The sequence below is a fragment of the Urocitellus parryii genome, chromosome 10 (genome assembly GCF_045843805.1).
Source record: "Urocitellus parryii isolate mUroPar1 chromosome 10, mUroPar1.hap1, whole genome shotgun sequence".
Classification (NCBI taxonomy): domain Eukaryota; kingdom Metazoa; phylum Chordata; class Mammalia; order Rodentia; family Sciuridae; genus Urocitellus; species Urocitellus parryii.
Window position 1 is genome coordinate 6,528,704 of NC_135540.1, and position 27,522 is coordinate 6,556,225.

Below are 27,522 nucleotides of genomic sequence, written 5' to 3' on the forward strand. Positions count from 1 at the left end.
GTTGCTGTTCTTTTTTAGTTATATATGACAGTAGAGTGTATTTTGACATACATGGTATATAACTTCCCATTTTTGTGGTTGTACATGGTGTGGAGTTACACTGATCATGAATTCATATGTGAACATAGGAAAGTTATGTCTGATTCATTCTACTGTGTTTCCCATTCCCGTCCCCCCTCTATTCACCTTATTACCCCTTCTGAATCTGATGAACCTCCGCTCCCCACCCTCTGCCTATTGTGAGTTAGCATCAGCACATCAGAACATTTGACCTTTGGTATTTAGGATTGGTGTATTTCACTTAGCATGATAGACCACTGATCTTAATAAAAGAGGAACCCTCTGCTATGTTGTAGGGGCACTGTAATCGCCATGTTGTGGAGACTTGAACTTTTAAGAAATAAAACCAAGCATTATCTTGTTTTTCATTTCTAAATGAATTAAACATTATAGGTAAACTTCCCCATTTTTCAGATATGTTCAGATTTACATCAAAGGTAGACCAATCTAATTTTTTGGTAATAAAGGGGGACAGAGTGACAGTGCAGATACTCCAGAAATATGCTTTAGCAAAAATTTCTTAAAGTTATATTTTATGGGTGTCTTGCTGATCTTGCCTTTCATTAAAGATTATTAATGTGAGAAACTAAAACTAGCATTTTTATTCTAATTTGTTATGTATGACAGAATGCATTACAATTCATATTACACTTACAGAGCACAATTTTTCATATTTCTGGTTGTACACAAAGTAGAGTCACACCATTGATATCTTCATATATATGCTTAGGGTAATGATGTCCATCTCATTCCATCTTTCCTACCTCCATACCCCCTTCCTTCTTCTCCCTCCCCTTTGCCCTATCTAGAGTTCGTATAACTAGCATTTTTAGAAATATCAAGTACTCTCTTATTGCTTGATATTTTAAAAAAATATCGGTACTGTCATATTGCTTATTGGTTAGTTCCCCCCCCACACACACACACACAATTACATTGTAGACTCTCTAGCTTTCTTTCTACCCATTGCTGTTTCTCCCTCCACTTTTTCCTTAGCTCTTCCTTATTTCTTTTTTGTCCTGTCACAGAACTAAACCTGGCAAGGGAATGTTTCTTGTTTGTGCCAAGGAACTATAGATGATGATACATAGTGACAAAATTAGTAATTTGGCAGTACCTGCTTTTTTCATGTTTCTAATACAAATTGTAAAAGCTGTGGAACAGATTTTGCTGGTTTGTGTGCTTTGACCATTATTCATTGTATTTGTTAGTTCTCTCTAAATAACGACTGGGATACATTATGTATTATTAAAGTGTCAGCTACTACCACCGTTTATGATTACTCTCAAATATCCATTGGTTGAAAACCAATGGAGTGAGCTAAGTCTTACCCGTGACTGTAAAACATCTTGGAAAGAAGCTGAGAACAATTATTCATCATAAACAGTTTTAAGGACTGTTAAAACTTTGGATATTTAAAAATACACAGTTCTAAGTGCTATTAAAAGTTTAACCTGTACACAAACTGTATGAAATACTTTAATTTTGTGAAGTTTTATTTCTACATTCTATATAATCACAACTATTTTTATATTGATAGTTTTAAATAAAAATGGTTTGGAGGTTTGTTTGCAGTTGTGTTGCCTTTTCCTACATACATCCAACAACTGTTTATGGAATTTCTACACTCTGACAAGCACTGTCCCAGAGACTGATGATATAGCAGTGAACAAAGAAGCTAAAGATTCCTACTCTGTTGGAGTTTGTGTTCCAGTAGTTGTGACCACCAACTAAGGATATAAAAATATGTTGATACTTTATCAAATGCTAAGAGAAAAAATAGGGAAGCAATAAAATGAGGTATGAAGTATGGCAAACAGGTGGTCAGAGAAGGGGTTGCTGAAGTGATCTTAGACCAGAAGAAAAAAAAATTAAGCATGCACATTTCTAAGGAGAAAAGAGTGAATAGTGTAAAGGCCCTGAACCTATATACTTTTACTAACATAAATCACAATGTCCCTTCTCAAAGTCACTAAATGAAATGTAATGAAGCAAATTAAACATTTTCAGCTCCAATCTGTTGAGTTGATTTGCATGTCTTACAGTTAAAAAGCTACATTTCTAAGTAGGTACTTTAATTTTTGTCGTGTTATACATGCACAGCTTAGATAGTGTAAAGGAGTATAAGATAATGTTGTCAACTATCAAGCCAAATGCGGCGGGGAGGGAAGAGTGAACAGAAAACTTCCCTGGGGAGCAACAGAACACTTCCTTCTGTCCTCAGAGACACACGTTCCCCGTGACCAGAGAAGTCTCCTCGTGGAGCCTTAGAGTTTTACCTGAAGTGAATTCAACCAATCTCTGCCTTAAGTTACGTGTTATGTGCTTATTAATGCTTAAAACTCTGAAAGGAGATCGAAACCTTTCATTTCATGTTTAGATTTTTGCAGATTAAAAACCTATCATTTCTGGAATTCTCAGTGGACCTCATAAAGAATTTTTTGTGATGTCAAGTTCAAGTGCAATGAAGAAAACCAAATGTTACAAGCCTAGGAATTCTGATGAAAGCAAATGCTTCAGAAGGATTAGCCTGGCAGCAGCATGTAAAATGGAGAGATTGATTCAGATTAAAAACCTCAGTTAAGAGCTGAATAAGCCTCTACGGAAAGGAAGCAGCTTCGAATATACGGCACCAGTAGAGATTCGGGCTGGTTTATGTGATGTAATCAAGATGTTAAGATTTCTGGCCTGGCACACTGGCCTAAGTGGCCCTTTAGGGTGGCAACGTCAGAGAGGTCGTAAGATTCTAGAAGTCCTACAAAGCAAAAGATTGTATGATGGAATCTCTTTAATAAAAGAAAACAAGCTGTAAAAAACAATCAGGAATATACGCTACTAGGGAGGGATCTCAGGGTATATTTAGTGACCGTTGGAAGAAAGTAGGCTGCAGGACAGATGTACACAGCGGTCACACTGGAATCTGATAGCTGCTTCTAGATGAGTTCTCAAAGTGGGGCAGGAGGAACCCCTCCCTGTCACGGAGACACTGCTGAGACGCCATGAGGTCAGAATCAGGACCGCCGCTGAGACATGGCGCGTCTCACTTCGCTTCTGCACTGAACGTGCAGCGCAGGTTTCCAGGGGCCGAATGTGCGATATTGCACGGGCACTGTGAATTCACGTTGAACCCCGCTGCCTCTTGGACCACGTGTGCAGTTCTCGGAATGAAGCGGGAGTCACGTGCTGCGGGCATGTGGGGAGTCACGTGGGCCGCAGGAGGCCGTTGGGCGCGCCTGCGCAGCTCCCCAGCGCGGCCTGAGCCTGCCCTCCCGGCATCCTGCGCGCGGCTTTCCCGCTAGGATAAAGCCGAAGCGGTTGTCTCTCGGCTGGGTCTTCTTTCAGGGCCGGGTTTTCGGCCAGGGCTGGAGTCTAGTCTGCCGCTCCACCATGACGCGCGAGCCTGCCAAGAAAAAGGAAAAGCGGCTGTTCGACCCCGTGTCTTTCGGGAAGGACCTGCTGGCCGGCGGCGTGGCGGCCGCCGTGTCCAAGACAGCTGTGGCGCCCATCGAGCGGGTGAAGCTGCTGCTGCAGGTGCAGGCGTCGTCCAAGCAGATCAGCCCCGAGGCGCGGTACAAGGGCATGGTGGACTGCCTGGTGCGGATCCCCAGCGAGCAGGGTGCGTAGGGCGGCCCGCTTCGGGCGAGCCGAGGAGGGTGGCGGGGGGGCCCCTGCGCGCCTGGTCCTGGGCCTGGCGGAAGTCGGCTTCCCCACCCGCCGGCCGGCCCTGCTGCAGGGGCGAGGCCCACACACCGGTGCCCGGGGACCTCCCAGCACGGGCCACGCCGTTGGGCACTCGGGTTGTGCGGTCACTAGTGCTTAAGATGCTCAAGTGGTCGTGGAAATAGTGAGTTTCCGAGGAGTACGGAAAGTGCAAGCGTCGGCCACCGATTCTGTGATACCCATCGGTAAAAAGAGGTTCTGCTTTTTGGTGAACTTCTGAGGTTGATGGTTGATGCTGAGGCCCTCGCCTCTGCACAAAAGGTAAGAGGGCAGAAAGCTCAGTAGTCAAGGTAAAAAGTATTTTAATGTACAATACTGTTAAAAATCAAACTTATGAGGAAAAAACACATAGCAAAATATAAAATTTTTAAATAAAGGGTTAGGGCTAGTGGAATCAGTATTGCTAATTTTTCTTTTCTTTTCTTTTCTTTTTTTTTTTTTTTTTGCATCAGGCTTCTATTTAAACATTTTTAGAGAGCTGGAGATGTAACTCAGCGAGAGAGGCTGAGGCCAGAGGATGGCAAGGTCAAAGCGAGTCAGAGCAACTTCAAAATACAAAATAAAAAGTGCTGGCGATATAGCTCAGTGCCAGCGCAACCCTGGGTTCCATCCATAGTGCTTCAAAAAAGAAAGTGCTTTGTGAAGAATGATTCCTAAGTTAACTGAGGGGATAGTAAATTTATCAAAAATTTTACACTATCATATTTGGAAAAAATCTATGCAAACTTTAAAAGGAAAATACACCTATTTATTGTGTAAACAAGAAATGAAGTGGCTTCAGCTCCAGAGCATTCCTTTCGTCTAAGTCTTGGGTAGGATCTTCTTCCATGGAAAAGTAGTCTGCAGGCAGGAAGTGTTAGCACCTGTAGTCCAAGCTATTGGGGAGACGGGAGGCTCTCTTGAATCAAGGACTTGGCCACCAGCCTGGGGACATAGACCTCTGGCCTTTAAAAAAAACAATCTTTCTCTCTAGGGATGTGTTTGCAACTTTAACTTTCCTCTTCAGTAGAATATATGGGTTCAGGGTAGAGTCTGCAGGGTTCATCTGAAATGTGCATTTATAATGCCCGTCAAGTGCCCATCTGGGAGCCAAGCTAAGATTTTTCATAGTGACCGGTTTGCTTCTCCACATTCCTATGCATTTTATCAAAGCAACTTTCCCATTTCCTGCAAAGTTTTTACAGGAAAACCTGGAACCCATTCCTCCTCCTTTTGTTTATTCTAAAATCCTCTAGAGAAGTATAGGCCTCTTTAATGTTAGTTCATCCATTCTAATAGTCAACATGAGTATTCTGGTCAGATTGTGCTGACCAGTGCTAATTTATTTTGTGTTTAAAATTTTTTGAATGTTTCCTCCAAAACACATTCAGTATGACTTCTGTAACTTGAATTAATTCTAAATACTGTTCTGGTTCCTGTTTTTTTTTTCTTTTTTTTTTTAACCTTCCACAATGAGATAACATAAGCAGTGTTTTCTGTTCTTCTGTACAAGATGTTAGCATTATTTCATGATAGACTTTGCAGATTATGTTGATTCACAACAGGGATGATACTGCCATCTAGAGGCACTTTTGGAAATTTATGTGGTTTTCTTTTGATTTTAAGTACAAAGAGTTCTGTCATACTCATTTGCAGTAATGTGAAATACAAGGATCAGTAATGCTACACATCTTGCTGCTATGCACAGGCCAGTCCTATACAATGAACACTTATACTGCAGTCTGAATGAATTTTATACTTTGCTACTACATTCATGTAGTAGCAAAGCCTGTTTATGATTATTTAAGCCTAACACCTAATTTATGTATAAACACAAACTTGCCTCTACTTATGCAAACTGTCCAAGTCAGAGCTTTATGCACTAATTCTAGTAATACTGTTACCATCTAATGAAGCAGAGGGAAGATTAAACTATTTGGTTCAAAATTTTACTGAGTTGTTTATCATTATGAAACCTCATATCAGCAACTCTACTTTTGGTATTTGGTTACCTTTATATCATCAATATTTGTAGCTATTGTATTCATGATATTCATTGTATGTGGATAAGTCCTTTTCTCAAACTCTGTGTGTGTCTTAATTACAAAAGATTTGCTGTAAGTAGAGGCAAGAATATGTCTGTTATGTTTATGGCATGATTATGGCCCACCAAGTTGCTTATTAAAATATATTGTAAATTTCTTTAATCTCTGTATGGAAGTAAGGGCATTATATTGACTTTTTAAAAGTTGATGAGGTGGTATTTGTCTTTGTCTTTGAATTTTGTTTCTGGATAGTGAAGGAAATATTGTGAAATAGTTATCGTGTATATAAGACTTGAGCCTGGTGGGGTTGAGAATGCATTGTGCTACATCATTCTAGAATCTTAAGAGTCGATCAGACTCTGAGATTATATTTTCTGGAATTTGCCTTCTCATGTTTGAAAAGCAAAACTCAAATATCTCAAATGTTCACAAGTTTCTCTTGTTTTATATATATTCTCTGATTTTATTCTTTTTTTTTTTAAGCAACATAAATGAACCAACAAGATGATCTCAGAAGACACAACTAGGTGTTCTAGCACTATCTTCTTACTTTTTATCTCTTTCCATCCCAAGGATATATTTCTTCATTATTCCTCTGGATATAGTTCTAAACATCTCTTTGTGTATCTTGGATACTTTTTATAGGGTTTATAAAATTTTATAGGATTTGTCTTGAGTGATGCTATTCTTTGAAGATTTATTATTTCATTGGTTTTGTCTCCTTCCAACTTTGTGTATTTTTATTTAATACTTGAAATTTTTTACACAAATAATACATGTTTAATAAAAAATAGAAAATATTTAAAAAGCAAAAAAATAAAATCACTGTTAAAAATCACTTCATTTAATTTGGCACAATGGTGCATGCCTATAATCCTAGTGACTGGGGAGGCTGAAGCAGGAGATTGCAAGTTGGAGCCCTATTTCAAAATAAAAAGGACTAAAGATCCCAGTTTCAAGGAGTCCATGAATTCTGTGAAATATATGTTAAAATAATTAATGTAGGTGTAATGTAGGTGTACAGTCATATTAAGAATTGCCTGAATAGTTTTTAACATTTTGTTGTTGTTAAACTTCTGGGGATTTGTTTCTAGATTTTCATTGAAACTTGATATTTGTTTTCCTACACATGGATTTTTTTCACACAAATGCAGTTTTCCTAAAATACACACATTCTTCAGCCAACTCTAGTAAAACTCCTTTGATTATAAATCTGGTGTTCCTTCATGTTCTTAGGTTAGTTTCCAGATGTCTTTGTCATTAAAATCTTTCATGTATATTCAATTCATTACCCAAAGTTAAAAACCTTGTACTATTATTAAATATAATACTCATTTTGTGAAATGTTTAATTTTATAATCATAATTATATAATTTTTAACTCATACTATGAAACCCATATCTCATACTAGCAGCTGAATTAGCCATTTCCAAAGTGACCTTTAATATTTGAACCATGTGTAAAATGTGAATATCAATACCATTCTCATATGACACTTTTTCCAAACTCAAGTGGTTTTTGTTAAAAATAAGTTATTTCTATTTAAATTTCTCTCAATTATATTGGTGAGATTTCTGCAAAAAAGTGATTTCTGATTCCTTTAAAATTGTCTTTAGCCTCTGCCAATAACGTGCTTTTATGCTACTATAATAACCTATGGTTCAGCAGATTCAGTCTTAAATTTTTTTTTAATATCTTTATTTTGTTTGTTTATTTTTATATGGTGCTGAGGATCTAACCCCGTGCCTTACATGTGCGAGGCAAGTGCTCTGCCACTCACTTACTCATCATAGTTCACTAAGTTCTTTCTCTCCAGAGGTCAGACTTCTGAGAAAATACAAATGCTTAACTGTGTTCCTGAAAGTTTTTATTAACCACTAAGAACTTAGTATTAGTGTAAATATTGTAAAAATACCTCCAAAAATTAGATCACTACCTTCCCCAGTAATTCATTCTAGCTCTAACTAGCAATAAATATTCCTGTATAATTTGCTTGTACTTCTTGAGTTTTAAAAATTTTGCTTCCATTAAAGAAAAACAGTTGAGCTTTCTTAGCACAGAAAATATTTGCATGATTAAAGAACTTAAGAAGTGAATTGTTTTGCAGACTGCTTAGGTTTTAATTCCAGCTAATAACTTTATGACCAAGTTATACTAGGCAAGCTACTTAAAACTATCATGTGCCTTAGAAGTTACTTTTTTTTTTTTTTTTAGTAGGTAGACACAGTATCTTTATTTATTTATTTTTATGTGGTGCTGAGGATCGAACATAGTGCTTTATATGTGTGAGACAAGCATTCTACCACTGAGCTACAGCCCCAGCCCCTAGGAATTATTTTTATCTCATTATTTCATCTGGAAAATGGGAAGGCTACTAGTACCTACTTCATGGGTAGTTAGGAGGGTTAAATGAGTTGAAAGAAGTTTCTAGCCAGGCACCTTGGGAGGTTGATGGAGCAGGATCACAACTTTGAGGCCAGCTTTAGCAATTTAGCAAGATCCTGTCTCAAAATAAAAAGGGCTGGGGAATGTAGCTCAGTGATAAAGTGCCCTGAGTTCAATCTCTAGTACCAAAACAAAAAAGTTATTTCTAGCAAATTATCATTATTTTTCTCTGTGTTAATGTTGCCTCAAAAATAATTTTCCCAGCTTTTTTGTAGAAAAATTGACAAAAATTGAATACATATACTGTGTACAGGGTGATGTTTTGATAACATGTTTACATTGTGAATTACACAGTCAAGTTAATTAACACACCCATCACCTCACATATGTAAAATTTTGTGTGTGGTAAGAACATTTAAGATCTACTCTCTTAGCAAACTTTAAGTGTACATACAGTATTAACTATAACCACTATGCTGTATATTAAATATCTAGCACTTATCCTTCATTACTGAAACTTTGTATCCTTTAAACAACTTCTGTTTTCCTACTCCCTGTCCTGCATACTTACTGGCCCAGCTTTTGATAATTACCCTCTACTCTTTGCTTCTGTTAGTCTGATTTTTTTAGATTCGTTTATTAGTGAGATCATATGGTATTTGTCTTTCTGTGCCTGGCTCATTTCACTTAACGATGTACTTAAGTTTCATGCATGTTGTTGCAAATGACAAGATTTTCTTTTTTGAGGCTGAATAACATGTTTCTGTTTGTGTACCATGTTTTCCTTATCCATTCATCTGTTGATGGGCACTTAGGATGATGCTACTGTCATGGTGTTTGTGAGCAGTGCTGTGGTAAACATGGGAGTGTAGAGATCTCTTTTGCATACTGGTTGCTGTTCCTTTGGGGAGATACATATACACATACATACTGAGTAATGGGTTTGCTTGATCATATTAATTCTAGTTTTAGCTTTGTTGAGGAACCTCCATACTGATTTCCAGAAGGGCTATACTAATTTATATTCTACCAACATTACAAGAGTTCTCCTTTCCCCAATACTTCACCAACACTTGTTATCTTTTGTCTTTTTGATAATAGCCATTCTCACCCACATGAGATGATATTTTCACTGCATTTCCCTAGTGATTACTAGTATGTAACATTTTTCATATACCCATGGCCATTTGTATATCTTCTTTTGAGAAATGCCTGTTCTAGTTCTTGACCAATTTTTTTTAATAGACTGATTTTGTGTGTTCTCCAAGCTGGGACTAAAAGTGTCCCTATTTAGATTGCTTGTACAGTCATACCTTTTGATAGTTGGCTATCTAATGGTAAACTACCAGTGGTACTGAAGAGCTAATGTACCATATTCTAGGGCAGCTTTGACTTATAAGGACTACTCTGAATTTTAGAAGTTACACAGTGACTGAATTATGGGGATTGGTTAGTCCAAGAATTGAGGTTAAAAGGTTATTAACCTCAGGGGCTGGGGTTATAGCTCAGTGGTAGAGCGCTTGCCTTGCATGTGCAAGGCCCTGGGTTCAATCCTTAGCACCACATAAAAATAAATAAATTTTTTTAAAAAATGTTGTTGACCTCAAAAGTTTCTTCTGATTTGTCTATCAGCCCTCTAGAGATTGTCTTGAATGGAAATGGATCCCTTTTCTAGCTAAATTCCATCCCCCATTCACTGATTTCAGAACATAAAGACAAGAGTGTTTTAGTTTCTTTTATCCCCTTCTCATTCTCATAGTATATGTACAAACCAACAAGTGGATATATTTGTAATAACCTATAACTCCATAGAGTTTGCACGTCAAGGCTTGTGAATGAGACCAGTCTCTGACAAATACTAATGAGCTCTTTTTGTACTGAAAATCCCCATATTCAAGTAGTAATGCTTTCCATAAGTGTTTTAGTTGTTTAAGGCTTTTTATTTGAAATTAACAAAATTGGCTGCATAGTTAACATTGCCTTTTTTCTTCAGTGGAGAAACATATATTTTAGAAACCTGTATTCTTTTTCATGAGGAAGTTCAAATAATTAAACATGTTAAAACTTTAGTAATTATGCAATATTAGATTTTTATATTTGTACATTTCCTTTTAAAGGTTTCTTCAGTTTTTGGCGTGGCAATTTGGCAAATGTCATCCGGTATTTTCCAACACAAGCCCTAAACTTTGCTTTCAAGGACAAATACAAACAACTCTTCATGTCTGGAGTTAATAAAGAAAAACAGGTAATTAAATTTCAGTGTCTCTGAAATTTTCTTTAAAGGGGTTAGATTATGTGTGATGTTTGATTTGGGAAGCAGGGCGTTTTACTGGTCAAAACAAAGCAGGACATATTAATAAATTACAGTATGTATTAAATTATAGAACTATATGAAGAAAGGAATTGGGTTAACTTTTGCAGATTTCACTAAATCTTTTGACACAACTTTAAAAAGGGACCCTATCTTAAGGCAGTGTTTTCTGAATAAATATTATATATAATTTGCATCTTACTATCACTGCTTTTCTTAAACCCGGAAAGCAATTAACAAATATCAGTGACTGATTCATTCCCTAAATAAGTAAATTATTTCTTCTTTATGACTAAAGATCTATTTAGCTAAGATTAAAGAGTATGGAGAAGACCAAATCAAACAAAATAAAAATGATAAACTTTTTTCTTTTTTAGTGAAGATGCTTTTTGGTTTTCAGGGTAATTACTCCCTTGGTTATAAAATCTCACTTTTAAGATTTTCTTCTCATATTAACTACATGTCATTTGACCTGATTTCTGTTTGTTTTGTTGTGTTTAATACACTGTACCGTTTTTTTTTACTCTAAGGTCTTCCCCTCGCTTTTATGAAATCTTCACTTTTCTCTCTCTCCCACTCCTCATTCCTTACCCCACCCGAACCAACCAACTCTTATCAGGTATTTTATAAGGCAACAGTTCATGGAACATTTAGTACTACCTCCTTTTATTTCCTTTTATACTCCTTATTCCCTTTATTCTGAAGTTTTATTTCATTTAAAATGTATATTGGAAGCTCTGCACTGCTTTCATGTTTGAGGGAATACAAAGCTAACTAAAACATTTCTTTTGACTTAGAATTATATTTGGATTTGGCTCCTGCACTCTATTCATTTAGCTGTGTGGGTTTTTGAAAGTCAGTTTACTTCTCAGATATCTATGTTTCTCGTCTGACAATTGGACATCATAATATCTACCTCATAGTTTTCTTAAAATATTTTTTAGTTGTAAATGGACACAATATCTTTATTTTATTTATTTATTTTTATGTGGTACTGAGGATTGAACCCAGTACCTCACACATACAAGGCAAGCTTTCTACCACTGAGCTACAACCCTAGCCCCTACGTCATAGTTTTAATGTGAGGTTTAGATATGATTATTTGTCAAGCACTTGGCATAGTGCTTTGCTTTATGGTGGACATTCAGTGAAGTTTTCTTTTTTAGCTGGCAACTCTGATAATTAGAACTTTCTTTGACTCAGAATCTTCCCTTTTCCCTTGTCACATTCCCTAAGACTACCCTCATGTTTAGTGATTCACTAGAAGGAAAAAAGCAGTTTTACTCATGATTTATAAAAGGATTTAAATTAGTCATAACATAATTAAAAAATAGCACATAGAGAATCCAGTAACAATTTCAGTTGTGTTCTCCTAGAAGAGTCATATAGACAGTATTTACGTCTGCCAACAATGTGTGACAACATATGTGATGTGTTTGCAACCTAGGGAGTTCTCATCAAGCACTGGTGTCCAGGTGTTTTAGTTAGTTTCTCAGTGCTGTGACTAAAAGACCTGACAAGAACAATTTTAATGAGAAAAGGTTTTATTTTGGAGCCCATGGTTTCAGAGGTCTTTATCTATAGATAGCTGACTCCATTATTTGGGGCCCAAGGTGAAGCAGAGAAAGCTCCTCTCACCAGAGACAAAATGTGAACCAAAAAGGCACACCCTTCGAAATGACCCACTTCCTCCAGCCACACCCTGTCTGCCTCCAGTTACCACCCAGTTAATCTCTATCAGGTGATTAATGCACTGATTAGGTTAAGATCCTCATAACCCAATCACAGGAGACAACTTACATCTAAACCATAACAGGATTTTTATTCAGGGTCCAGTTCTATAAGTATGGGATGTAACTGGCTTAGCTACTCAGTGTCCAACCCCTTCCAGAACCCAAACTGTTATAACTTATCACAAAGCCCCAGAAGACAAAAACAAGTATTTACAATAAATCACAACATTAACATAATCTATCCCAGCTGACTAGCTGACCTTAACCCATTGTAGACTTTGAAATAACCCTATAAATTAGTTCCAGCCCTTCTCAGTAGCAGAGCAGGCCTGCTCACCTATAAACCTTCCAGGAGACACCTGTCTGTCACCCCAGAGACAGGCCTAAAGATCTTGGTCTTTGTTATAGATGCTGAGACAACTATATATAACCCAATCTAAGGACCAACCCAGGGATGCAAAAGGAGCTGTCCCAGAGATAGGAAGAAGCCATCCTGTCAGAACACTGGGTGGTAAATCCACCATCCATAAACTATGAAACAGACCCTCATGGACTAAGGTGTTAGAGATAGTCTGGTCCATTCAGGGATTAGATAAGATTCATACCTGCCAGAGCTCCTGATAAGAGGCTGGACACTTGTAGTTCTCACTGTGGACCCAAAGAGTAGCCACGTGGCTTGAATCCAGTCCTTTTGAAACACTATTCTGGAAGCAGTACTGTGAGCGCAAGAAACCTAACAGAAGACTTTAACTTTCTGAAACCAGTCTATAAAGACTGAGGAAGGATATGTTCTTTCAAATACATGGGTCATCAATGGAAGGCTATACAAAAAAAAAACACAAAGAATTAGGCAAACATGACACTAACAAATGAAATTAATGAAGCTCGGGTAACTGAAAACAGTTAATATAATATATTAACTAACCCCAAAGTATATTAATTGCCTGTAAAAGACCTCAAAATAATCATCTTAAAGGAGCTCAGTGAGATGCAAGAAAATCCAGCAACTAAATGGAAGTAGGAAAACAGTACATGACATAATGGGAACTTTAAGGAAATAGAAACCATGCAAAAGAACCAAGCAGAAATTCTAGAGCTTAAGAATATAGTAACAGAACTGAAAACTCAGAACTGAGAGAGTTTCAACAGTAGACTTGATCATACCAAAGAAATAATTAGAAAACTCAAAGACAGGTCATTTGAAATTAGTCAACTAGAGAAAAAGAAAAAAAGGATTTGAAAATAATAGTAGCATAAGGACTTAAGTGACAACATCAAACATATATACATGAATTATGGGAATATAAGGAGAAAAGAAAGAAGAAAACTTATTCAAAGAAGACTGTCTTAAAAACTAAATCTTGGGATATGCCCATTCAAGTTGAGGAAGGTCAGAGGACTCCAAGCAAGATAAATCTAAAAACTAATGCTCAAAGACATATTATAATCAAACTACCAAAAGAATCAAAGCAGTAAGAAATGAAGGTCATGTACGATGGAAACCACTGAATAGACTTCTCAACGGAAACTTTGTAGGCCAAGAAGGAGTGGGATGACATCTTCAAAGAATACTATACCTAGAAAAGATGTTATTTTGAATGACAGATAAAAGATATTCCAAAACAAACAAAACCAGAATTCATCATAATGTGAATGACCAGCTTTATAAAAACTGTTAAAGGGAATTGTGAGTTGAAATGAAGAGGCACTAAATATCAACAAGAAACCATATGAAAGTATAAAACTAACTGGAAACAGTTAATACGTAGTCAAATTCTAGTACTTTCAATGTGATGTGTATATAACCTTTAACCAGTATAGAAGTTAAAAGACGAATGTACTAAAGACCATCGTTATTCATCACTTGATGTGAATACATTCTGAGAAATGTGTCATGAGACAGTGTTATCACTGAGCACATGTAGACATCATAGCATGTGCTATACAAACCTAAATAGTATAGCTACTAAACACCTAGGAATTGTGGTTCTGTGTTGGTGTGTGTGTGTATATATACAGATGTATGTACATATATACACATTTATAAGTATACATTTGGAAATATAGAAGTATATACACACGTATATGAATAGTATACCTACTGCTCCTAGGATCATGATGAACAAAACACAAGATTGAACACAAGAGAGGGGTTGGGAGTGTAGCTCAGTGGTAGAGCATATGCCTTATATACGTTAGGCCCTGGGTTTAATCCCTTGTGTACACATACATACACATGAAAGGAAGAGATTAATTTAACAGAAAATTATGTGGTCAGGAGACATTTTAAACAAGATGTATAAGGTTGCTGCATACTGTTCCACAGTAAACTTTTTGTAAATAAATAGGGAGTACACTAAAATAAAAGTACAATTAAGGGCTGGAGATGTGGCTCAGCGGTAGCGCGCTCGCCTGGCATGCGTGCGGCCCGGGTTTGATCCTCAGCACCACATACTAACAAAGATGTTGTGTCCGCCGAGAACTAAAAAAAAATAAATATTAAAAAAAAAATTTCTCTCTCTCTGTCTCTACTCTCTCACTCTCTCTTTAAAAAAAAAAAAAGTACAATTAAGAGAGCAGGAAGGAAGAGCATGAGAAGAAGATCACCATTAAACAGGGATGAGAGGGGGAAGGGAAAGGGAGAGAGAAGGGAAATTGCATGGTAAAGGAAGGAGACCCTCATTGTTACACAAAATTACATGTAAGGGGAAAAAAATGAGAGAAATGAATTACAGTAGATGGGGTAGAGAGAGAAGATGGGAGGGGAGGGGAGGGGAGGGGGGATAGTAGATGATAGGAAGGGCAGCAGAATACAACATACACTAGTATGGCAGTATGTAAAAAAGTGGATGTGTAACTGATGTGATTCTGCAATCTGTATATGGGGTAAAAATGGGAGTTCATAATCCGCTTGAATCAAATGTATGAAATATGATATGTCAAGAGCTTTGTAATGTTTTGAACAACTAATAATAAAAAAAAAATTTTAAAAATGAGAAAGCCACCATAAATAAATAAATAATAAAAGTATAGTATATTAAATATCTAAATCAGCAACCTAGTCATTTTTTATCATTAGCAAGTATGTGCTGCACAGAGTTGTATGTTCTGTATATACTTTTATATGCCTAGCAGTACTGTTTACATAGCATCATCACAAATGTGTGATGAATGCACCATGACTAAAAAGTGCACAGTAATCAATATGTCTATCAATAAAGAAGAAAGATCTCAATTTATTCATATATAACGAACTAGACCAAAAAACCCAAAAATAATAGAAGGGAAAAAAAGGAACAGTAGAAATAAGTGAAGTAGAGACTAAAAATACAAAAGAGCAATGAAATGAAGAGCTGATTCTTTGAAATGTTAAACAGTATTGACAAATCCTCAACTGGTCTAAGAAGAAGAAACTCAGATCAAAGATGAAAATGAAGACATTACAGCTGACACCATAGAAATACAAAGGATCATTAGAAATTACTATGAACAACTAAATGGTAACAATTTGATAACCTAGGATAAGTGGATATATGCACCTTATTATGATTGAGTCATGAAGAAATAGAAAACACGAGCAGACCAATAATAAGATGGAATCAGCAGTAAAGTCTCCCACAAAATGAAGTCCCAGAACCAGACACCTTTACTGCTATGTTCTACCAATATTTGAAAAACTATTATGATTTGGATCTGGAATTTCCCCAAAAGTGGAAGGTTTGGTTCCCAATGCAGAAATGATCAGGGTTGGGGATTGGATTACTAGGGCTCTGACCTCACCAATGATTTAATCCGTTGCAGAATTTATAGATAGACTATTGGGAGATAGTGAAAACTGTAGGAAATAGAACCTACTTGAAGGGAGTGAGCCTTGGGAACTCTATTATTGTTCCCAGTTCTCTCCATTTTGCTTCTCAGCCACCACCTCACTGTAGGCCCAGAGTGAATGGAGTCAACCAACTATGGACTCAAATCACCCAAATCTTTCTTCCTTTAAATTGTTTCTTCAGATATTTTTGTCAAGCAATGAAAACTAATAACTAATTATTAAATTACTCCCCCAAACTGAAGATAAATGAATTCTTCCAAGCACATTCTATGAGGCCAGGATTACTTTGATAACCAAAATAAAGAGATAACAAAAAAAGAAAACGACAGGCGGATACCCTTGATAAACATATATGCAAAAATATTCAACAAAATATTAGCAAGCCAAACCCAGCAACACTTTAAAAAGATTTTTCACCATGATCAATTGAGTTCATCCTAGGGATGCAAGGGTGGTTCAATGTACACAAATCAATAAATGTGATATAGTATATCAACAGAATGAAGGACAAAAACTGCATCATCTCAGTAATCTACTTTGAACAATGGGGAGATCCTGTATATAGAAAATTAATAAGGAAATATTGAAGTTCAACTTCACTTTAGATCAAATGGACCCAACAGAAATGTATGGAACAATCCATCCTTGCAGCAGCAGAAGACACAAGTGCACATGGAACAGCTACAGGATATATCATGTTAGGACACAAAGCAAGTATTAACATAAGGATATGAAATTGTATCAGAGCTGGGCACTGTGGCACACACCTGGAATCCCAGTGGCTTGGGAGGCTGAGGGGGGACGATTACAAGTTCAAAGCCAGCTTCAGCAGGGTGAGGTGCTAAGCAACTCAGACCCTCTCTCTAAATAAGATACAAAAAATGGGCTGGGGATATGGCTCAGTGGTTGAGTACCCCCGAGTTCAATCCCCAGTACCCACCCCCCAAAAAAGAAATTGTATCAGTTTTTTTTCCATAATAGTATGAAACTAGAAGTCAATAACAGAAGGAATTTACAGTATAGTAATATCTAATTATTAACTTATAGTTAACTGGAATGGAATGCATTTATACTGCCTTCTGGGTTTATCTTATTTTTAAGCTTAATGTGATGGGATAGGTTTTATTTCTTACACAGACACTTCCAAGTATCACCATTCTGCATGAGTAGGTTCTTTTTTCTCTCCCTTTCTTTTCTCCTTTCTGTCTTTCTACTCTTTGCTTCCTTCTTCCTGATCTCAGTAAGTTGGCTCTAAGGTTAATACATATTGGGTCTACCTGTGTCATTTTTTCATAGCTCCCACTTTCACTATTGAATGTGTCCTGATTTGAATGACACATTATGTGATTATCCAATAAGAGAGTCAGTGATCCATCTTTTTCTCTTATCTAGGAAGGATAGAAAAGAATTAAATAGAACTTAAGATCTATTTCATAAGCCTTTTTGCTATATATCATATTTGGTTTGACTTATTGGCTTTAAGAGGCAGAGAGTAGCTTATCAGTTTTAAGGGAAAAGGGATTTATTATAATGATACTGCGAGACTTGAGTTTGAAACAAAGGCAGCTCTAGGGACCAAACTGGACTCTCTTTATCTCCCAGGTTACCTAGTCTAACTTTCTCACTAATCACTTGCTTTTTGTGTGTATATTTGCTCTATCTTAATATTATTCCTTTTTTATTTACCTGTATTTTTTTATTCCTTTTAAGTTCAAGGTTAATATCATAGTGATGCTTTATGGACTTTCTGTAGAGCAGAGGTTCTGAACCTGGGATCCATGGATACTTCCAGAAACCAAAACACACTAAAAGTATGTTTATACATGTATGATTTTTCTTAGGAGAACGTCTGTCTTTAGCTTTCAACAGTGCCAAAGAAGCCTGAGATACTAAGAAAATTAATAACTTTTTCATTTCTATTCTTATTGCTAACTTGCATAGAATCTCTAAAGTCATATTCCCAAGAAAGAAACTAGCCCAGCTCATTTTTTTCTACCAGGTTTCTGTGAATGCATGTGACCTCGGTGTCACATGCATTCTCCTAATATAATTATCTTTCCATGATTATGAAACATGGGTATTTAAAGACAGTAGAACTGATGAATATAACTTACTGTGAGCCATGGGAGTGTGGAAACAGTAAGTGGCATTATCATTATACTTCATTAAATATTTATTAAATGCATGTCTCCGAGCAAAGCCCCATGACTTATCTGTGAAGTAAATTAAGAATCTTGATCTCCAGAAATGGAAACAACCCAAATGTCTATCAGATGACGGAGGAATGAATAAATTATATATCCATATAACAGTATTATTTGGCAGTAAAACAGAATGAAGTATTAAAACATGCTGCAACATGAATGAAAGCATTGGCAAACGAAAAAAGCCCCTCACAAAGCACTATATATAGTGTGATTCCATTCACACGAAATGTCCAGAATAGGCAAGTCTATACAGACAGAATGTAGCCTAATGGTTACCTAGGGCTCAGGAAGTAGGGAGGAGGTAGAGTGATATAACAGTTGGGAGGTTTCTTTTGGAGAGATGAAAATGTTTTAAAATTTTGATAATGGTTACACAACTCTGAATATATTACCAATTCGTTGAATTGTATACTTTAAATACATAAATTGTATGAAGTATAAATTATATCTCAGCAAAGGTATTAAATTTAATCCTGGCCTCAGGAAATAGTTTATTGGAGTATAAGTGTACACTATTATAAATTGAAATATAAGTATGCAAATAATTATAAATTGAAAATAATGACTTTAGGAACTATTTTAAAAATGAAAGTCTGGAACATGTTGACACATTTTATTTATTGGTTCTATAAGTCACCTTTGATTCTGATAGATGAAAAACTTAAGGGGAGAGGGTATGATTATATACAGTTTCAGAGGGGTTGGAGATGAGAGATTTCTTAAAAGATGTAGAACTTGAATTCAATTATGAAGCAATAATTATTTTTTGTTTAAAAAGAATGAGAGGTGGTGGGGTTGTAGCTCAGCAGTAGAGCGCTCGTCTAGCACATGAGAGGCCCTGGGTTCGATCCTCAGCACCACATAAAAACAAATAAAATAAAGATATTGTGTTCAGTTATAACTAAAAAATAAATATTAAAAAGTTTTTTAAGGGCTGGGGATGTGGCTCAAGCGGTAATGCGCTCGCCTGGCATGTGCGGGGCACTGGGTTTGATCCTCAGCACCCCATAAAAATAAAAAAATAAAGATGTTGTGTCCACCGAAAACTAAAATAAATAAATAAATAAATATTTAAAAATAAAATAAAAATGTTGTGTCCACCAAAAACTAAAAAATAAATATTAAAAAATTCTCTCTCTCTCTCTCTCTCAAAAAAAAAAATTAAAAATGGGAAAGGGATGGGGTTCTGGCTTAGTGGCATAGCCCTTGCCTCGCACACGTCAGTCACTGGGTTAGATCCTCAACACCACACGAAAATAAATAAACAAGGATATTGTGTCCATGTACAACTAAAAAATATTTTTAAAAAAAGAAGAGGAAGGACATTCTAGGCTAAGAGAAAACTAAGCATTCCAAAGCTATCTGAGACTTTAAAATATTATTAGAAATAAGAGCAAGATAATAAAGCAAGAATCGAGCTGTAATCCCAGAGGCTCAGGAGCCTGAGGCAGGAGGAATTCTAATTCAAAGCTAGCTTCAGCAACTTAGCAAGGGCCTTTAGCAACTTAGCATGACCCTGTCTCAAAATTAAAAATAAAAAGGGCTGGGGATGTTGTTCAGTGGTTAAGCACCCCTGGATTCAGTCTCTAGCACCAAAAAAAAAAAAAAAAAAAAAAAGGCAATGGAACTTGATTAGAATATTATTCACTTTAATGTATTTAGCGGTTTTTCCTTAGCAATCCAATTTAGATATATCTTATAGGCCCTCAATATTGAAAAGCTGCTTTCTGGATCTGAGGCAGGCTCATTCTAAATGTTTATCAAAATGAATTAGACTTTCTCAACAGCTCAAGTGAACCTGTAGACCAATAAGGTTCCCTTACATCCCATCAACTACATTATAATTGGTGCTTGCCAATTTTCATGTCATCATTTGAACATAATTAAATGTATTTTTGAGGTGTGCAAACTTAATTATAATTACAAAGTGAAATTGGGGCATTCTCAAATACCCCTCCCAAAACAAGGGCAAAAATAAAGTCTCCATATGTGTCTGATACTAGATATACTTCATAAACCTTTATGCTGCATATCATGTTTGGCTTCACTTATTTGGTTTTAGGAAGCAGAGACTGACTCAGATTACCTCAGGAAAAAGAAAATAATTGCAATGATAACACTTCTATTTGAATTTGAACCAGAAAGACAGCTTTAGAGATGAAATTTTTCTTTTATCATCTAGTTTTCTAATTACCTGCTTTTCATGTATGTGTTTGCTATGTTTTATAAATGTTTAAAAATATATTTACAAATTGCTTTTATGAAGTAAACAGCTATAACACATAACACCTCCAGAATATTACTCTTCATACCCATATGTATTCTCTCTGTTGTCCCTCCCTCTCTCTTGTGCAGCGGATGGAATCTAGAGACTTGGGCATGCTAGGCAAGAGCTCTTAACACAGCACAGGGCATAAGGCCTTAAGTTCAATCCTCTGAACAGCAAAATTTAAAAGATAAAAATAAAAGGCTACATGGATATAAAGAGAAATTTTTTGGACAATGCAGTATATTTTATTATAGATGTTTATTTTATAAAAACAGCTTACAAATCTATTCAGCATTTATAAAATTAGGAGTTCACCAGTTGTTTTAAACAGATTCTGTAGTTTAATAAAAATTATTTAAAAATACTTAATGTGTTTCAGTTCTGGAGGTGGTTTATGGCAAACCTGGCTTCTGGTGGAGCTGCTGGGGCAACTTCCTTATGTGTAGTATATCCACTAGATTTTGCCCGAACCCGATTAGGTGTCGATATTGGAAAAGGTATGGGATTTTTAGAAATATTAACTCTTCTTTGTGTTTTGAATTATGTTATTTGTTATAGAATCATGCTGTATCAACAGTGTTATCAGATATAGTCTACAGATTTTATTGTCTTCCAAAGGTTAGACATGGGACCTAAAGTGTACTACTTTTCCATTCCCCCTGAAAGAGAGAAGGGGAAGGTCTATTGTAACAGAAGAGTGAATACAAAGACTGTGTAACATAGTTCCACTTTTTCCCAGAGGTACCTTCCTGCACCTTATTTTTATCTGAATTATAGTTCTTTTCTATGTTAGATGTATAACTCACATCCTTGAGATTCCTTTTGCCTCTTGCTATTTTCTGGTATTTTTAATGAAATGTCTTAAGTCAGGTTGCTTAGATTATATTATTCTAGAGACTAATAGTTAATGTCTTTTAAAAAAAGTATTTGAAATCTTGATCATTCTTACGTGAATGGGTGGATTTTGATTTATGCTTTCTTGTTAGTTTCAGATCATTTCAATCTATAAAATGTTTAATTTACTTTAAGATGTTTATTTGATATATAATGTTGCTAATAGTTTTAAATGGCTTTATTTTAGGTCCTGAAGAGCGACAATTTAAGGGATTAGGTGATTGTATTATGAAAATAGCAAAATCAGATGGAATTGTTGGCTTGTACCAAGGGTTTGGTGTTTCAGTTCAGGGCATCATTGTGTACCGAGCCTCTTATTTTGGAGCTTATGACACAGTTAAGGTAATTTGGGGACTTTAACTTGGATGTATTAAGTAAATGGTTAATTTCTTTTTATTGTTCTAATTAGTAATGCATTTGGTGGGTATATTACTCTTAACTATACAAAATAAATGATAAAATAAGAGGCATGGAATTCTATTTTATTGCTGTTATAACCTAATTATAACCATATTATGGGTCTGACTTTGCATACAAATCAGGTATCGAAACAGTAAGCTTGTCAGGTATAACAAATTTTTAAAATTAGACTTTTATGTTGTTTGTAATATATATCATACTGCAAATGGAAAACATACTAATTAGGCTTACATCATAATAAAATCTTTAGCATACGGAAAGGTATTTAACAGTTTTTTAAATTTTATATTAACTATTTTTTGGTACCGAGGATTGAATTCAGGGGCACTCACCCACTGAGCCCTATTTTGTATTTTATTTAGAGACAGGGTCTCACTGATTTGCTTAGCGCCTCACCACTGCTGAGCCTGGCCTTGAACTTGCCATCCTCCTGCCTCAGCCTCTTGAGCTGCTGGGATTACAGGCATGTGCCACTGCACCCAGCTATATTAACTTTATTATCACTTTTTTACATGGAAATAATCAACTTACTTTCATGGGAAGTAGAGAAGGCATAATTAATTAATTAAATACTAGCTTGGTTATCTACTAGCTACTGTTAGATTCTGTGTTACATTCTCCAAGTTGCTTTGAACTTTTCTTTTACATTTCATATTTTAATAGTACCTCTATAATGTAGGAGAAAGAAAGGTTATAATAAATACTGTCAATTTTTTTTGAACTATTAGTTCTAGGAACTCTTTTAAGTACTTTATAACCTATTGTTCTGGAATCTTATACATTCATGATTTTTTAAGGTACAATAGCCTAGGAATAGTTTAGTAATTTGCTTATTAAATGCAATAAAAAAATCCATGCCTTTATAACTGCAGTGAAATGATTCTAAAAGGAAGCAGTGAAATTAGTATCACCATTATTTATTGAATAAAATTAAAACTAAGGGAAATTTTATAATATATTCATATTTTATATATGCCTTCCCTCATTAGTATAAATGTAGTTGGCTGTTATTTTATTGTGATCTGGACAGATTAATTTTTAGTGTACTTTTATGACAGATGTATCAATGGAAATTATAGAATCTTAAGAATGTTTATTTACTTGCAGGAAAATTGATGAATCTCCCTTTGCTTTTCTCTATTATCTCTCTATTATTGTGAAATTTAGGAACATTCTTCAGTAGCTTAGAGCTTTATTTAAAGCTACTTGCCAAATATATCATCTGCTGACAATAATAGCAGGCATTCTTTCTTTTTTTTTTTTTTTACTACAGAAGGAAGAGCCATGAAAGAACTTTTTTTTGGTCACTGGCTGCTATCATTTTCTAGTTTTAGATGCCTTTAATAACAAATCCCTTTTAATACAAGATACACTTTTTTATCCAAATATACCTTTGAAGTGTAGTCATATATTACAGTATTCTTTTTTAATTGATCTGCCACTATTAAATCCAACTAGCTTTTATTGCATTTTAAATACAGTTATACCTACTTTCAGTCTATTTATTAAAATTATCTTTTAAGAAATGAGGATATTTTTGAAATTTATATAGTTAAATGGTACATTTTTCTTTTCTAGGGCTTGTTACCAAAACCAAAGGAAACCCCATTTCTTATCTCTTTTTTCATTGCTCAAGTTGTGACTACATGCTCTGGAATACTCTCTTATCCTTTTGACACAGTTAGAAGACGTATGATGATGCAGGTATTTTATGTTATTTGTAAGCTTAATTGAATTTTCTAATCTGATATACAGGTATAATTTATCTCTTATATCCAAGTATAATTTATTTGGATTTCAGAGAAATTTCAGTTGAAAGGCATAGATTTGTTTTACTTTGCTAAAGTGAATACATGATGTATTCCATCTTACATGCTTTCCTATCATAAAATAGCTACCAGAAAGCAAAACTTCTCCCTCATCTGCCATCAGAACAGAAATTCCTTTACTCCTATAGCATATATTGCTTGGAGTGGGGAAGGAGAGGGAAGAGATTGGATAGATGTGTCTATCTTAACTGAAATATTAGATTAAGTAGAATAAGCTGTTATAAGCCATCAAAAATAATCACTTGTGGTGGTATATTTTGATAAAAATTGTTTTAAACTCTAAGGATAAAAAATATGTTTATAATGATCTATGTTCTAAATATAAATCCCTAACCCAAAGTTTTGATATATTTCATCTCCAACATGGTTGTTTCTTGTTATGTTGATTCCTTCCGAAAACATTTGAGTGCTTAATCTATTCTCAGCTCTGGTAACACAAATAAGAAAAGATAGAACTAGGACCCAAACTCATAGTGTAGTCTCAAATACATAAAATTAATGGTTTAAATAGAAATGTGAATAGTTTCCAGGAATGCATGAGAGGTGGTGCCATATGCTTATAGTAATTAGATGAGGCCTCTTGGAGAGCAAACTCTCAAGAGAAAAGGCTTTCTCCAGGCTCCAAGAGAACATTTGATGATGATGATGATGATGATGAAGAAGAAGAAGAAGAAGAAGAAGAAGAAGAAGAAGAAGAAGAAGAAGAAGAAGAAGAAGTTGTTGTTGTAGTAGTAGTAGTAGTAGTAGTAGAAGTAGTAGTAGTAGTAGAAGTAGCAGCAGCAGCAGGAATTGAACCCTGAGGTACTTAACACTAAGCCACGTCCACAGCCCTTTTTATTTATCTATTTTTTGAGACAGGATCTCATTAAGTTTCTTAGGGTTTCACTAAGTTGCTGAGGCTGGTTTTGAATTTGCGATCCTCCTGCTTCAACCTCCCAAGCCTCTGGGATTACACCATGCCAGGCTGCAAAAGTACCACAAACTAGGGAACTTAACAGAAATTTATTTTCTTATTGTTCTGAAGGCTAGAAGCCTGTGAGACCAAAGTGTTGGCAGGGTTGGTTTCTTCTCAGGGCCTCTCTCCTTGGTTTATAGATGGCTATCTTCTTCCTGTATCTTCTCATGGCCCTTCCTGTACCTCATCTTAAAAGACACTCATATTGGATTAGGGGCCACTCTAGTGACTGATCTCCTTTAACATAAGTTACTGTTAAATACACTATCTCCAAACAGAATCAATTCTATGGTTCTGGGCTTATTTCTTCAACATAAGATTTTGGTGGGGACACAATTCATCTCATAACAGTGGTATTTTTGTTTTTTAATTTTATTGCCTACTACTTTGCTAGCCCTATTAAATGCTCATTTGTATGTGTGTGATTTGAAGATTATTTATATAGGCATATAATTGGTAAATAACATTGTCTTTTTTCCCTTCCTTATCAATTTTTATATCTTTTTTCCCCTGCCCTTCTCTACTCATTGAATGATTTGATTTCATATTAAAGAAGTAACAACTAACAACTTTGATTCGTTCCTACTTGAACATCTTCAGTGTTATATAACTTAATGTTAGGTGTTGGGGGTTGCCAGGGGATAGGGTTGTAGTTACCCATTATTGTGTTACGGCAGTTCCTTTCTGTTCTTGGGTTATAATGACTTTAATCATGAATGTAGTCATCATTTTTCTCTGTTGAGATGATCCTATTTTTCTCTTTAATATGTTAATAGTCTGTTTTCTAGAGCTAAACTAATAACCTTGTGTGTCTGGAATAAACTTGGGTGCACCATATTGTACTGTGTTTTGCATCCCTGGATGGGTTTGATTTGCTTGGCTTTGTTCAGCATCTGTGTGTCAATGACATTGGCTTGCATTTTTCCTTTTTGTATGGTCATAGTAGACTTTCACATCCTTCATACCAAAGTTAGACTACGTTAATATGTAAAAGTCTTCCCATATTTTCTCTTCTCTAGAGCAGTTTCTGTTAAAATTGGAATTATTCATTGACTGTTTAAAACTCACATGTGACACCATCTGGATGTGTGGTTTTCCTTATGTGGATATTTTTTTTTTTGAGAGAGAATTTTTAATATTTATTTTTTAGTTCTTGGCGGACACAACATCTTTGTTGATATGTGGTGCTGAGGATCGAACCCGGGCCGCACGCATGCCAGGCGAGCGCGCTACCGCTGAGCCACATCTCCAGCCCCATTATGTGGATATTTTTAACAACTGAATTTCTTAACAATTATAGTATTCCAGTGTTTTTTCCTATGTCATCGGTAAATTATACTTTTCTAGGAATTTATTCATCTCTTCTGTTTTAAAAATAATTGCCATGAAGTTTTTCAAATCTTATTCATTAATCTCTGGATCATCTACAAATTTATGTTAATCTTGCCATTTCTAATAAACTTGGGGCCTTTTCTATTTTTCTCCTCAACATTATTTCCAGAAATTCATCCAAAAAGTATTTCAAAAAAACTCATATTGATGTTCTCTGTTTACTGTTTATTTCCTATTATCTCTTGATTTTTTTTATGCATTCTGTTATGTTTGTTTTCTATTTCCTTTATTATACATTCTGTATTGTTTGCTTTCTGTCTCCTTTATTGCTGGTTATTTGCTTATTTCAACTTTTCTAGGCTTATACATGTTTTTAAATATTTAGATTGTTCATTAATTTCTTTTCTAATATTAATTAACCTATAAATTATCTCTCAAGCTGCATTTCATAAATTAAGTTAAAGAATTTTGTGGTTATTTAGTTTCAATATTTTCCAAGAAAATTTCTTCTAAGAATATCCCAACATATTTTTCTAGTCATATTTTTGCTATTAATTTCTCAATGCAGTACGGTAGAGGAAAAATCAGGATCTGTGTAATGCCATCCATCAGTGTTTGGTAAGTGTCATGTATGGTCAGTTTTCAGATGTCCCGGACAAGTATGAAATCTCCAACTATTACATGCTGTATTCAGTATATGCCCATTAACCCAATACAGTGTTAAGTTCTCTATCCTTAGTGTTAATAGAAAACTCTTAGGATAAAAGATATCAAGATAATGGAAAACTGTTTGTCTTTCTTTATATAGAGTGGTGAGGCAGAACGACAATATAAAGGAACCATAGACTGCTTTGTGAAGATATACCAACATGAGGGAATGAATGCGTTTTTTCGTGGTGCTTTTTCCAACATCCTTCGTGGTACGGGGGGTGCTTTGGTGTTGGTGTTATATGATAAAATTAAAGAATTTATTAATATTGACATTGGAGGTAGTTCATCAGATTAAATTGAGAAACCCATCATTTAAAATTTGTTAAGCGCACAAATTACATAGCTGCCATGTGTGTACATTTTGATAGTATTATTACTGTCAGTGTTTCTTAAAGTGCTAATTCTGAAATAAAGCATAGGCGTTTTTCAAAGGTTTAAATATTAAAAATCAGATAAATGTGGGTTTCCTTCCCATTTAGATGCAAACTCGTTTTAAAGAGACATTTTACTTTAACGAGTATGTTATTTCTGTTAATTTAAAATTTTTTCTTATGTCTCTGATGAAAATTAAAGTATATGATGCTGAAATCTAAAAAAATGAAAGTATCTTCATTTAAATTGCTACTCATTTAATATATCTGACTTCTCATCTTTTAAAAATCATAGGATACGACAAATATTTCTTAAAAGTTTTTCAAGAGATGTCATCATTATATCTGTAGGTATAAATAAGCTTTCTTCTACAACATCTCTAATAAGCCAGCTCAGGAATTACTGTGTGTAGTACTTACAGTATGATATAGCTTTTTATAAGCACAGATCTATCATTAAAATTTGATAATG

The 27,522-nt window shown here is 35.2% G+C and overlaps 1 protein-coding gene across 1 annotated transcript; it reads left to right on the forward strand.

Annotated features, from left to right (window-relative positions):
* The first annotated feature begins 3,447 nt into the window (after positions 1-3,447).
* Slc25a31 (solute carrier family 25 member 31) lies at positions 3,448-26,974 on the forward strand. Its single transcript, XM_026390886.2, has 6 exons — positions 3,448-3,676; positions 10,307-10,434; positions 20,918-21,035; positions 21,620-21,774; positions 23,431-23,556; positions 26,777-26,974. The coding sequence occupies exons 1-6, from the start codon at positions 3,448-3,450 to the stop codon at positions 26,972-26,974; spliced, it is 954 nt and encodes a 317-aa protein (XP_026246671.1).
* Positions 26,975-27,522: the final 548 nt, after the last annotated feature.